General features: G+C 36.4%; 1 protein-coding gene across 1 annotated transcript; it reads right to left on the bottom strand.

The window, feature by feature from the left end:
• Positions 1–1,126: 1,126 nt before the first annotated feature.
• Positions 1,127–12,067, bottom strand: CFAP96 (cilia and flagella associated protein 96). Its single transcript, XM_009961781.2, has 7 exons — positions 11,964–12,067; positions 10,728–10,947; positions 7,418–7,555; positions 7,254–7,329; positions 5,866–6,045; positions 3,746–3,912; positions 1,127–1,273 (listed from the first exon to the last, which is right to left on the bottom strand). The coding sequence occupies exons 1-7, from the start codon at positions 12,058–12,060 to the stop codon at positions 1,225–1,227; spliced, it is 927 nt and encodes a 308-aa protein (XP_009960083.1). The 5' UTR covers positions 12,061–12,067; the 3' UTR covers positions 1,127–1,224.
• Between the last annotated feature and the right edge of the window lie 1,127 nt (positions 12,068–13,194).

Here is a 13,194-nt window from a genome sequence, read left to right as displayed (position 1 = left end):
TAAGGTACCTAAAGTCAGCACCAGTATCATTATCTAATACAAGGTACGAACAGAGAGAGAAGCAATTCTGTTACAGGTCTTTGGATAGAAAACCCATCAAAATTCTTGTATAAATTAATATTTTAAAACATTGTTGGCCCCTGTTGATCTCAAGGTAAGCGCTTTTATGCTTCAACGCATGCTGGAAGACCTGACAAACAATTCTTGGTTTTATTTTTATTTTCATTGATGCCAAGAAATGTGAGATCCATCTGGAATTTCTTTAAAAAACTATTATCCTGTGAACAGCAGTAAGGATACCATTTCATGAATATTCTACAGTGGTACGATAAATCTTTAATAAAAATTAATAAAGAAATTTTGTCTTCATGTAATACTTCGGATAAATAAATGCTGAGTATTTTTTTTTATTTTTATAATAAATTACATTTGATTTACATGAACAAATTTCTGGACCAGATATTAAAACACGACAAAAATTATTGAGATGGAGGTAAGGTGTATATTTAGGATCACAGCTCCATCTGAGAAGAAGCTAGTTTGAAAGATGCATCTGATTTGTTAGGAACCCTCCATGGATGCAAAAGTGAAATTAAGGTGCTCTTGGAGAATATGGCAGTACTTACTATGGTTGTCAGGAAATGGAGGAAGAGTGGTGAATAATGCTGGTAAAGACGATTCACTTCATAACAGCCTCTTGCGGTCTGGTTTTGGACAATGCTTAATATTGGTCATTTTGAGAAGGTCATCAAAACTGAAAATTGTATGTCTTTAAGACCGATCTTACACGAGACTATAGTTGAAATAAAGTACAAGTTGTAATTCTACTAAAGGGAAACAATGACCTTAGCTTCACTGTGGGCCACACGTGACTAACTTGGTTAATACATACACTGATACTCACTTTAAAATATATGCACTTTCTTCCACTGCAATATATAGTCAATTTGCAACCCAAATTACTCATTAGAAAGTATTTTTTCTAAAAGTGCATTTCAGAAGCCCAGTTAAGCAGTAAGATGAAAAATATATAAAAATACAACCTTGGACTTAATAAATAAATTATTTATTATAGTTTTATATTTAGAAACAAAAGATTGCATTCTCAATAATTAAACAGATTGGCTTGCCCTGTATACTTGAATTCCACTTTTCACATTTTTATTTGCTTTGTTAACAGTTTACAGTGTCTAAAAAGTATACCCTTCATTTCACCTTTTGTACTTAATAAGATGGCTGCTGTGCAGTCTTGTAGTTCTTTACATTTAATGATCTGAAATGTAAATTAAAAGAAACTTATTAGATTTTTGTAGAGTATCACTGTACAAATTACAAGAGTCTTCGTAAAAATGAAAAACTGCAGTACACCCAGTCCTGTAATTAGATTTAATGATTTGAATCCTCAGGAGGTCAAATTTATTTCAATAGAGCTCTGTGTGAGAGCAAGAATCTTGTCCTGGTTTTTCTGCGATAGAATCATAGAATCCATTTTCTATCCAGGAAAGCTGCATTTTTTGAGAAGACTGAGGCACCCAATTCGGTAAGAACAAAGCTGGTTTTGTTCATGGCCAGCCTGGTACGCAGGTCTCCATACTGATCAAGGCCTTCGGCAGTTTCCAGTCAGCCAGGTGCCAAAGCCAGGAGGAGCGAAAGCCAGGGCAGCTGACCCAAGCTGGCCAACAGGAGTATTCCGTACCATAAACATCACGCTCACTATAAACTGGGAGGTTTGCTGGGGACGGCCCTCCTCCTCAATGGTCACCATCCCTGGAGGGTCTCGCCCGCCATTCTGCTCCCGAGGCCTGCTCTCCCGTTTCTTGGGACCGTTGCGTGTTCGCTGGAGCTGTGGTGCTCCCAGTGCTCGACATCGAGCATCCGCTGCTGGGAGCGCGCAGCTCATGACCACTGTATGAGCTGAGTATAACTTTGTGTACTTTATATTAGTATTAATATTAGGGGGTTATTATTATTTTATTAAATCTGTTTCCATTTCAACCCATGGGTCTCCCTTCCTTTTCCGAATTCCCCTCCTTGGATTGGGGGTAGGGCACTGGGTGATAAAACAACTGACTAAATGAAGACAAATCTACACTAGCAAATCCAATTATAGGATTACGGTCCAAATATCAGAAGACAAGCTTTCCACTGGAAGAACATAAAGAACTGTAATTCAGTGGGGAAGAAGATTATTTGCAAAATGTCTTACCACATTTCTTAAAATCTATGAGCTATGAGCTTCACACTTAGAATAAATTCAGTTCACAGTTCTCATATTAAACCTAGGAATAATGAACCAAAAATAAATACATTCTTTAAAATTCTTATGAGGGAAATAGTAGTGAAGAATTTTAAATACTAGTTTTAATTTAGTTTAGTACTCTGTGAAATTTCTGTTGGGTATGTAAAATTTTTCTCTTTACAAATATTTTTAATGAGTCCATCATAACTGTACCTGTGAGCTCATAGTCATACTTCACAGTCAGTCCCCCCCTTTCAATTTTGAAACCTACTTCACATACAGTTAAGGTTTTTTCCCAATAAAACGACTTCATTGGGGAACAAGAATTTTTATTCTGTTGATAAAACAATAATGCAAACAATAACACTGATAAGAAGGCTATTCAGACCAATATACCGTTCTTTTTCTCTTTTACTAATTTAAAAACACCAGCGCGCACATGGAAGGTTGTACTTTCTTACATGAGTGTTGGTAGTTACCACACTTTTTGATGTACCAAAAAGTTACTTTCAATTCGTTCTTACTTTCCATTAGTAATGAAAATCAACATGAAGCAATATGTAGCTCCTGTTTCTGCCTTGTCAGTGTAAACAAAAACTTCAAACTATCCCTGCAACTTCAAAATTAATTATGCCAATGCCAATATGTGGTGAAATAAAGTCAATAGAAAAGCAATGGGTGAATAAGGCGGGTGTATTTCTTAGACTTCACGTATATGTAACAGACAAATCACAAATGTGAAACAGATTCCTCTAAGACAGTTTTTCAAATTTTAATCACATATTTCTAAAATATTTCGTGTTACTTATGGACTATGCAAAATAATATGCTTAACTGTTCTACATGCAATCTTAGAAGTCTGCACTTGAAAGTGATTTATCTAAATAACTCTAAAGAACAGTCTTGATTTTCTGTTTGAATTACAAGAGCCAAAACCAGAAAATAAATTTGTTTAAATACAAGGGTTACAGCTCAGTAAGATAAAAAAGTAAAGAATTATGTGCTTATCCACCCTTATACATACACTGTGTACTATAAATCTCTTCTAACAGTGCACAGTGAAATGTTTGTTGTTAGGAATCCAATTTGAGTGCCACTGTTTCAAAAGCTTCACAGGCTTAGATTACCTAATATTATGTTTGCCAGCAGAGGGAGACAATTTTATTGCATAAACATAAGGGAAAACGAAAGCAGATTTTGTTTTCAACGAGAACATTCCCGGTCTTTTTATATTTATCAAGTCAGAGAAGAATAAAAAATAATAATTTTTGGTGACATCTGTATAGCATGATTTTGAAGGTCTCTGTGATATGTATAGCCTTGTAAAGTAATCTGAATTTACAGAAGAGAGTAGGAATAAATTTTGAAAACCAAGTTCCTTATACATTTCTTTTTGTTAATAATTCATTCCTTCATTTACTCAATTATTTTAGACAGTAACAGCTGTGCTAATGACTTTTGGTAGACAGCATACATGAAACACGAATTCAAATTAAAGGAGCTTACCTTGTGACATTTAAAGTTATTATGCTTGTAACAGGCCTGCTTTTTGGTCCAGGAGGAGGATGAAAAACAAGTTTATCAGTTGTGGCAGCCTTAGATTTTTTAATTACATAAGGGTCAGCAGAATGGCTTGGGTAAGGATCAAATGTGCCTCCTTTCATGCCCCCTGGCTGAAAAAAAAATAATTTTTTTGAAGCACCAATATAATTGAGTTAATTAAAATATTTTTCATGCAAAAGTAAGTAAGACTGCTGAATAGTAAACTGCATCATATTATATAAAAAACAAAATCAAAATATTCCTTAAATTTGCAATGGAAACTTTAAGGAAAATTTCAGTCATTATTTTGATGAATTCTTAGTTTTAAATGTTCTTTCGTAAATCTGCATTTTGAGGAAAGAATCTTAAAAATGTGACAGAAAAATTAAAAACATAACTCACTAAAATGAGCTATGTTGCAGCAAAAAAAAAGGAATTCCTATGTCATCATTAGTTTAGTAGTACACCTCCATGCCCAGTACTGGTGTAGGGATTGTTACGTACAGCAGGGCTTGGGCATTGTTATCAAAATGCTTTCGACATGTAAGGTTGAATACAGCATTGGCTTTTCCTGAAACTTTATGTCCACTGGTACTACGAGAGTGGCAAATTTTAGTTAAAAAACCACAGACACCTGATTAACTTTTTGCAATCCCCTAGTACATGTAAACCCCACAGGCTGCTGAGGCTGCATTCCTGAGAAGTGCCACAGTAAACAATTCAATCAACAATAAAGCAATTTTTCCCATAAGAATTTATACAGCAGAGAGGAAAAGTGTGCAGTAGCTTGGGAAGTACACATAATTTAAATATACAGGTGTGAAGGATGGGGAGCCTGGAGCAGGATCATCAGCACTGTCAGCCAGACGAGGTGCTGACTTTCTAGCAGCTCACTTTTCTGAACAGATTTCCATTCCGAAAGATCTCAGCTGCATCATCTCTGAGGCCAAACACCCAACACCATTATTTTTTTTTGCTTTTAAGCATTTTTGCTGTCTGTTTCTGAATAGTTATATTTTCCTTGCTATCATCATCTTCCTCAGATGAATCAACGTCAGTCAGGTCAAGGGCAAAGGACATAATAATAGGAAAATAGTGCTTAGCAGACCACAGTATTAAATGACTGACAACCTAACTCCAAAATGAAGAGCTGAAAATTGACAGATTAAGGGGTGTTACTCTATTAGGTATTGAAAGTCACTTGAGAGAGAGGTATTTATGTCTCATAAACCCATTTCAAAGTGAAATTAAGGTTTAGCCTAAGGTAAATGGCATAAATTTAGTATCTCATCTCAAAAAAACATATCAAGATGGAATGCTTAACGGAATGAAAAAATATCCATTTAGATTTTAAGAAATAATGACACTAAGCAACTGAAACTAATGAACTACGTTCCTCTACATCCTTCATACTAACTCCAGGCTTTATTTCTTACACCCTCTAACATCTTCCACATGTATTTATTCCCATCCTTTTCCTCCTTTTCTTCTAACTACTGAAGAGTTGGCACATTCTAAAGCAGATTCCAAATTTGTGCCTGCTGATGGACAAGCAACGGATCACTCTTGAGTTTATTCTGCAGCCTCTCCCTTAGCAGAGGAACTAACTTGAGTTTTTCTGCTCCTTCCAGCTCTCCATTCCCATGACATTTCTAGGAATTTGTCTATATAGGCTGAGAGTAATTAGCGGTTAAAAAATTATATGAGTGACTGACGGAGAATAGGAGAGCATTTCATTTTGCCACAGTAATCTATAGTCTTACTGTCATTTATTGTAAACTTCTGCTTTGTATCTTTTTGTGGTGTATGCAGTCAATTAACTGTATGTTAATAGCACTATGCAGATTTTAAACAGAAACACTTTTCTGTTTACTTGAAACCAGTTAGCAGTTGCTGTTGAGTCAAACAAGATTTCATTGCTTTGTGAACTGAAACTAAAGTAAATGGAATAATATCTTTTGTAAGAGAAATAAGAAATTAATAGCAAAACCAAACATTTATTTCTATCTTATGTAAGCAAAGCTTTTAACAGGAAACATCCAAATATTTATCTTTTGTCTCCATTAGCTATAAGACAAACTAACCTTTTTAGCAGGAGAACTTGGTTTGAAAGGTGGTGCAACTGGCTTCTCTGGAGGTGGTTTCTTCACAGGCGGCAAAGGTTTGTCACTAAAGTAGGGATTCATGTCAAAATACTGCTGGGGATATAGCTTTAACTTGAAAGGCCCTCCTTTAACCAACTGTTTGTGTTTCTCTCGCGCTTTCTGTAAAACAAATACTTTGAAAGAAACAATCCTGAGGATTTTTATTGTATGTTATTCTAAGAGAAAAATGGAAATCGTTTAAATTTAGTCTTGGATAATGTTCACTCTACCTTTCTTTGCTCTTGTTTGTTGATTGAGGTATTTTATATACCCATCATGTATAACAGAACATACATTCACTGACCAGGAAGCACAACAATCACTATGAAAACATGGTAGGAAAATGTCAGGAAAAGCACTGTGCATTTAAGATGTGTCTAACAGTATTGTATACCTGTATCTTGAGCATACATGCACACATACATGCTTGAAAAGTCTGCCTGCATGCACCCTAGCTGCCCACACTTGTGAACTCTGGCCACTATGTTTCTCAGATTCTGAGCACCTCACTAAGATGAGCTTTCCTAGGAATTGGTTCTTTGTACCATGGGAGATGTTGACTGTTCTTCCTAGATTCTATTTTAAAACAAAATAGGTTAAAACAGTATGAACAATTAAAATAAAAGCATAAAATGTACCATCAGTAATACAGTATCACCTGGTAATGCATTCTAATGTCTCAGAGCAAATTCCTTTTTTTCTATCCAGTGGAAACAATCCCACCTCCCTTTTTTCTCCATTCTTCTCATTTTCTACAATTAATGCTTAGTTTTGACTCTGCATTTGTCTTCACTGCAGATAGCTGAATTGTTTCTTCCAATCTTGTTCTTACCCTAAACCAAAAAATGTCTCCTGCTGCCATTTTTCACTACATATGATGAAAATATACAGGATAACTAAAATCAGTGCAAGCAAATTTACAAGGTTGCTTACAGGAAAAAAAGGAACAGGGTTTTTTTATTTAGCATCTAGGATAATGAGGTCCTGTTATTCTGACAACAACATAGAAGTATCATTGTTCTTGCTATTGGCATTGTTTGGTCATTATTGCATTGTAGCTTATGGTCCTCAAATAAAAAATTAAGGGCAAATTCTGTATGGTAGAACTCATGTGGGATGCTGCCAGATGTCTCAAATCAAAAATAATAAATGAACAATACCTAAATCTTTTTTATACAGTGTGGTCATTAATTTGTTTTCCTTCCTCCATGTTGTAAATAAACATTAGTGATTTCAAGCTAAAGGAAACACCACAGGGATCAAAAAGTTCATGTACACTGTAATAAATAACTGTAACACTAACACATAATGAAGAGAAATATTTTTACCTTTGCATTTATTCTTTCTACTTCATACCCATCAGGTTCATGCAGATATTGTTTACCTATGGTAAGGTTTGCATAACTGTAAAAACAAAATTAATTACTTAGGTATTCAAAACTCAAAAACCATTTAATAAAATACTCTGCAAGATGCAATATTGTGAAGTTACCCATATCCAGTTCCTTTCTTTCCTGGATTAGTATAAAAGTTCTTTCCAGGAGGAATGTATCTTTCCTTGGCTCTCAGTTGTGGACTGAAGTAGGCACATGAACCTCCTATGGTTCCATAATAGCTGCCAAGTCCACATCTAAAAATAGCAAATGAACATTAATTAACATTTTGCACTTATTTCAGACTTTCCATATCTAGTGTGCTAAAACAACTGTACGCAGAAAACCCAAACAGTATATACATCTCAAGAGTTAAATATAAATCTGCTACTACAGCAATGCCATGCACAGTGTTATGGACAAAAAAGAAACAAGATGGTGTCAGAGATTAAGTTTTATGGCATCTTAATAAGATAAATATGCTTCGTAGAGGTTGTTTTAATTATGCGCCAAGGTGAAGCAACACTAGTAGAAGCAGATTCACAAACGGAGACACAGAGGGATAGGATAAACAGACTTGATGCTTAATGACAAGAGGAGAGTCTATCCCACAAGTTCACAGAGAACAGTAAGTTAGCGTTGGTATGATAACAGAGTGGCAGGCGATGTGGGGTACCTGTCTGACAAGTTTTTTTCCTGGGAGATGTTCAGACTAACTAACTTTCTGTCTTGTCACTGAAGGAAAGTAAAAGGAGGTACAGCTCATTTAGAAGAAATACCTCAGCCAACACAGCTGAAGAAATTCACTGTCCTGGTTTAGCTGGGATAGAATCACAGCCCAGCCAGGCTAGGCAGGCCGTTAGCAGTTTCGAGCCAGCCAGGGCAGCTGACCTGAGTTAGCTGCAGGTGTAGCCCATCCCATAATGTCATGGTCATTATAAAGGGGGAAGGTTTGCTGAGAAAGGGGAGCTCCTGGGGGAGTTCTTCTGTTTCCCTTCTGGCTTCTCCCTACTCCTAGGGACTGCTTTCCTGTTGGCTGTTTCCAGTTTGACTGAGTATAACTTTGTATACCTTTTTTGGTATTGGTGGTGTTTCATTAAATCTGTTTTCACTTCTACTGATGGGACTGCTCTCCTTTTCCTCATTCCCCTCCCTGGCTGGTGAGGGATTGTTGGGCTGTTATAGTTTAGCCCTGGATATGGGCTAAATGTAGACATTCGCAAAGACTGTTTTTTAAAAAACAACTTGAAAATCAGTATTTGCTGACAAGTGCATGACATGCTTTCAAAGTACATGATCATGCAGCTGCTAAAGGAGAAAAACCTGAGAAAACTAATGAAATAGCTGAATGGCAATTTGGTCCACTAAGCTGCAGCAGTCAAAAAAAAAAAAAAAAAAATCCCCAAACAACCAACAACCTGCCCCCATACCCCAAAACAGAATGGAAAAAAACAAATGAGGCCACTGTATGAGACCTGTCAACTACTCCAAATAGCTGAGGTAATCTGCTTTGCCTGTACTGTCTGCAATTATTGTGGGGAAAAGGTAAAGTGCCTCAATGACTTGCTACTTAAAAGGGCCATTAATTAATACTGATAGGATTAGGATGCCAAGATAACATTTCTTATGTTTGCACAGAATGATAACCTGCCTTTCATTCATTACCCTCTCTTTATTCAGGGACTTCATAAATCATATATAGAAAAAAATGGGCAAACCAACAATGCACAGACAACATTTATCTTAGTGTTTCCTACCTCTGAAGTGCTTTATTTCATATTCTTTAAATGTTGGCTTTTTATATGCCAGTAACAAAATAACAGAACAGACAGGCTTCAGTCACATCTTCGGAATGGGACATCTCTTTGCAGCCTTTCCATTTGCAACCAACAACGACCGCAGCTCTAATGTAAAGGAACGATTCCCAAGAGCGGCTTATCATTCAGGCAGCCAAGAACAACTCAATGAACAGCAACAGAGCTCTGCGCTAGTTCCCTAGTTACGATGGGAGTCAGCTCTCCATAAGTGCTTTGCAATTCCATTAAAGACAACCTGACCACTTTCCCTGCCTCTGCTCTGAACTGCTTTGCCAGTACGGATTTAGGGGAGGATAAAGACAATAAAGAACCTATCCTAATGGTCATGCCTAGAAGAATTTGAAATCTTAAAACAAGAATAACAGCATGAGCTGTTGCACTCACAGCCAACAAGTGCATTTGTAGAGGCAGTACATGGAAGAGAGTGCATTAGCAGGTCTTAGTTGTAAGCAAGACTCCCACTGTTGGACTTGGAACCCAGAAAGTAAGTGAACAGGACCCTCATTGACTGACGTGGATTTGAAATCAGTGCCTAGGTGTTTCTAACAGTTAAATTCTTATAAATAACTTGATTGCTATGAAGTAAAGTTGTGGATGAAAGGAAGTTTTGAACACGAGTCTCACACATTGCCTGTTCCATCAAAAACAGTATAGGCATATCCAACAGAAAGCTGACACACCATGTCTTACATTCCTATGAAAAGCTAAGATGTCCCTGTAACATACAACAGAACATAGCTAATCCTTGCATCCTAAAACTTATATATAAAATAAAGAATAGGTTATTCTCCAAACTTTCCAAAAGGAAAGCTGCAGAAAGATATGACTAAATATAACTATGAGACTGTAAGAACTAGGCCCTGTACACAGCCTGAATCCTCCTGTCTCACTGCAGCAACAAAAACAAACCAAGATTGTATCGTTATAAATGAGTATCCAGGCTCTGTTTTTTAGATGTGAATAATAATAGCTACATGACACCAATTGCATTGGTGTCATTTTGTCATGCAGTTAATGTGCAAATAGCAAAGATACATTTATTTTAATATTCTGCATATATTCCTCAGCTCTGTAACATCTTCTGATCAACCTAAAGGATAATTGGTATTTTTTTCTAGCAAAAAGATAATGGATATGGATTTGCTGAGAGAAAGACGTTGCACCTGGATAATGGCCCCTTCTCCTACTGTTCATACAAGATATATGCCATCTCTATTTCGGAAGGCTCAGAAACTGGAAGGAGAAGATACTATATCTGACAAGTTCTGACAGATTTCCCCCTAAATTACAACGAAATATTCATTTGTTAATTATCCACACCCTTTTCCCATATCCATCTTCATTTTCATTGAAAATAAAAAGCAAAAGGGTAAGAAAACTGTTTGCAGCAAAAAATAGTAGTTAAGAGCAAGCATCAGGACATGATTTCTACCTTTGTTCAGCCTTTCCCCTGTTGCTGATCAAAATTTTTTGCTCAGTACTGACTAACACTATATTGGATAAAACAACAATATTGTACTCTCATTACAGGTTATACAAGAAATCTGTGAAAATCATCTTTAGCGTAGAGAAAAGAAAAAAGATCAATTTAAAACGTTTTCACAACACTTACGGCAATTTGTCTCCATTACTAGGAAGGAAAGCTTTGTCCAAATTTTTCTTTGATTCTGCCAATCTATAGCGTCTCCTTAGCTGAGCAGGGTTTGAGTAGGCTTCACCATCGAAAATCCTCACAAACTGAGGCTCAAAATAACCTGCCTGCAGAGCTGACAATGTTTTGGTGCCCCCAGGTAACATCTGTCTGTTCTTGGTCGCGGCTTCATTACAAGGGCCTTTAAAAAAGTAAGCACTGTAAATAACTGTTTGATGTTAGTGCTTCTCTTAGCCTACATTAAAAAACTAAGGTCTGGATCTGGGTGTCTCAAAGAATGCACAAGAGTATTTAACTTGTAAATCATCCATGTAAGCGGTTGTGTCTGAAGGACAATGCTATGAGAAGGTATTCACAGCACCTAGTTTTAGTTTTCTAACCCCCACACTTGCTTTACAGGCAATGGAGACTCCAGACTGCAATTCAGAGCTAAAGCTGATGCCTATTTATATACTACAAGTTAATACTTCAGTAGAGCATATTTCTCTCTCACTGATTACAGACCACATAGAATAGCTTAAGTGCCTCCAGTTGGGTTTCGAATCCCCAGCAGCTCAGTGTGGTAGAAGTAGCTGGGGTTCTGGCGGACGTGTTCATCACTGACACAACACAGCAGAAATGCCTGTATTGAGAAGCCAGGATTATTTTGCATTATCACTTCAAAGCAGCTACTGAGGGTGAACCTCTGTAACCTTACTATTACAAAAATTACATTTCTCAATGAGTATTCCCAGGAAACAACAAGGAGAATATTCTTTAAAAAGACAAGATGAGCGATCTCACGCACATGAGTCAGATCAGAACAGAAAAAAAAATTGTGACACTGATTTAAAAGTTAAGACAATGTAGTTGTCAACCATAGAAAATCTGCTGAAAGAGCACAAAAAACCCCACTATTGTTTTTCACAAAAGCAGGAAAATAGTGGTAACTTGCAGATAATTAATATTTAAAAGCAACGTATACACTACAAGATTTTATCACTCTTGTGCATCCATATTTTTCAGTTTTACTGGATTCCTCCTTTCTTCAATACATTCATTCTAACGTATCAACCCTTTCTCTTAATAAAACAGACCTGACAAAGAACACGTATGAAAAAGCAGTTCCCTCTAACAAAAAAATAATACATTAGAGAATAGATGGATACTAAATGTGGTCCCTATCACAAAAAAGTGATTAAAATTAAATATACTTACGCATATAATGTGATACATATTTATCTCCAATGGTAACATAACCCATTTCACTGAAGAGGCCAATTCTCTCCATATCACTTTTCCCTTCCACAGGCATGGCTGGATCTGTGTATCAGTGCACTGCACTAGAAGGGTTGAAGTATCCTTGTTTATTTGCTCCACTGCAGAAGTCTATAAGCAGTCCACACTTGTAAACAAAAAAGTTTAAGTAAAATACAAGAAGTTTTGGTTAAAAATAATAGCAATAAAAGTAATCTGAAGAAAGTAATTACAAGACGATTCACAGCTTTGGTGCTTATAGGACAAATGGACTATGGGATTTAGACACTGTTAAATTCAGAACATGATCAGAGAGAAAATCAAATGCATTTGTAATACCGCTGGTGTAACTCTTACTGAATTTACATAGTTTAGGTCAAAATTTATAACAGGTGTCTTCAGAGTACTAAGATGAGAGGTTTTGGTGGTATTAACAGCTAGTAATAAAACATGCCAAGCAGCCTCTTCCTCCATCTTGTGGGTTATCTCTAGCAATGGGTTTCAGTTTTTTTCTAATTTTCTAATCATTGCTAATAATGGTATAGAAGGTCAGCGTATGGACAAATCTGGGGTAAAACATAAATGCAGAATTTTGGAAGCCCTCTTCCGAAGGGGATTCAAACCTAATCCGAGACTTGGTCATGGTAAATATCTCTAATTTCTTCATGGTTTTAAGGCAAGTGATTTACAGTAAAAGTTAGCTTTTTCATTAAGGTAGAAGAAATTGGTTAATATGTTAGGAAAACTATTTCTCGAAAGTCTTGAAATGTAAGAATTATCCAAAAAAACAAGGATATGCAAACAAATAGCTCAAGTATCTGTGTCCATGCAGCTCAAAAGAGAGCAGGGAAGTTGTTAAGGAGGAATACAGATTAAAGACAATGTAGATCAAGTCCCATGTTGGTATTAACTATGAGGGCAAAGGCAAGATGAAAAATAGGAATTAAAATAACTCAGGCAGCAGAAAACTCTGAGAGATTAGTATTACACATTAGCTGGATCTGGCATGTGGGTGCAGACTAGAAAAGCAGCAGTGGAAATATATATAACATAGATTTTATGTATTTTATTAGAAAAAAAAATATGCTGGAACACTGTGCATGATGGAAGGCTAGCCACACTTTGCTTACGCTCAGCGCACAGCATAGGCAGCATGCAGAAGTTTTTAAGAAGTGTGAAGCCATTTTCTTTT

Source organism: Leptosomus discolor, chromosome 4, assembly GCF_034619465.1.
Source record: "Leptosomus discolor isolate bLepDis1 chromosome 4, bLepDis1.hap2, whole genome shotgun sequence".
NCBI lineage: Eukaryota > Metazoa > Chordata > Aves > Leptosomiformes > Leptosomidae > Leptosomus > Leptosomus discolor.
Note: the sequence above shows the minus strand (reverse complement) of the source record. Positions and strands in the feature narration are given on the sequence as shown.

Bases quoted from the DNA above. Each gene is read 5' to 3' on its own strand.
- CFAP96 (XM_009961781.2), bottom strand. From the start codon at position 12,060: ATGCCTGTGGAAGGGAAAAGTGATATGGAGAGAATTGGCCTCTTCAGT. The intron at 10,948-11,963 runs GTAAGTATATTT...ACTTTTTTAAAG, and splicing joins ATATGTATCACATTATATGC to GCCCTTGTAATGAAGCCGCG. The intron at 7,330-7,417 runs GTAACTTCACAA...TTGTTTTTACAG, and splicing joins AAGAAAGGAACTGGATATGG to TTATGCAAACCTTACCATAG.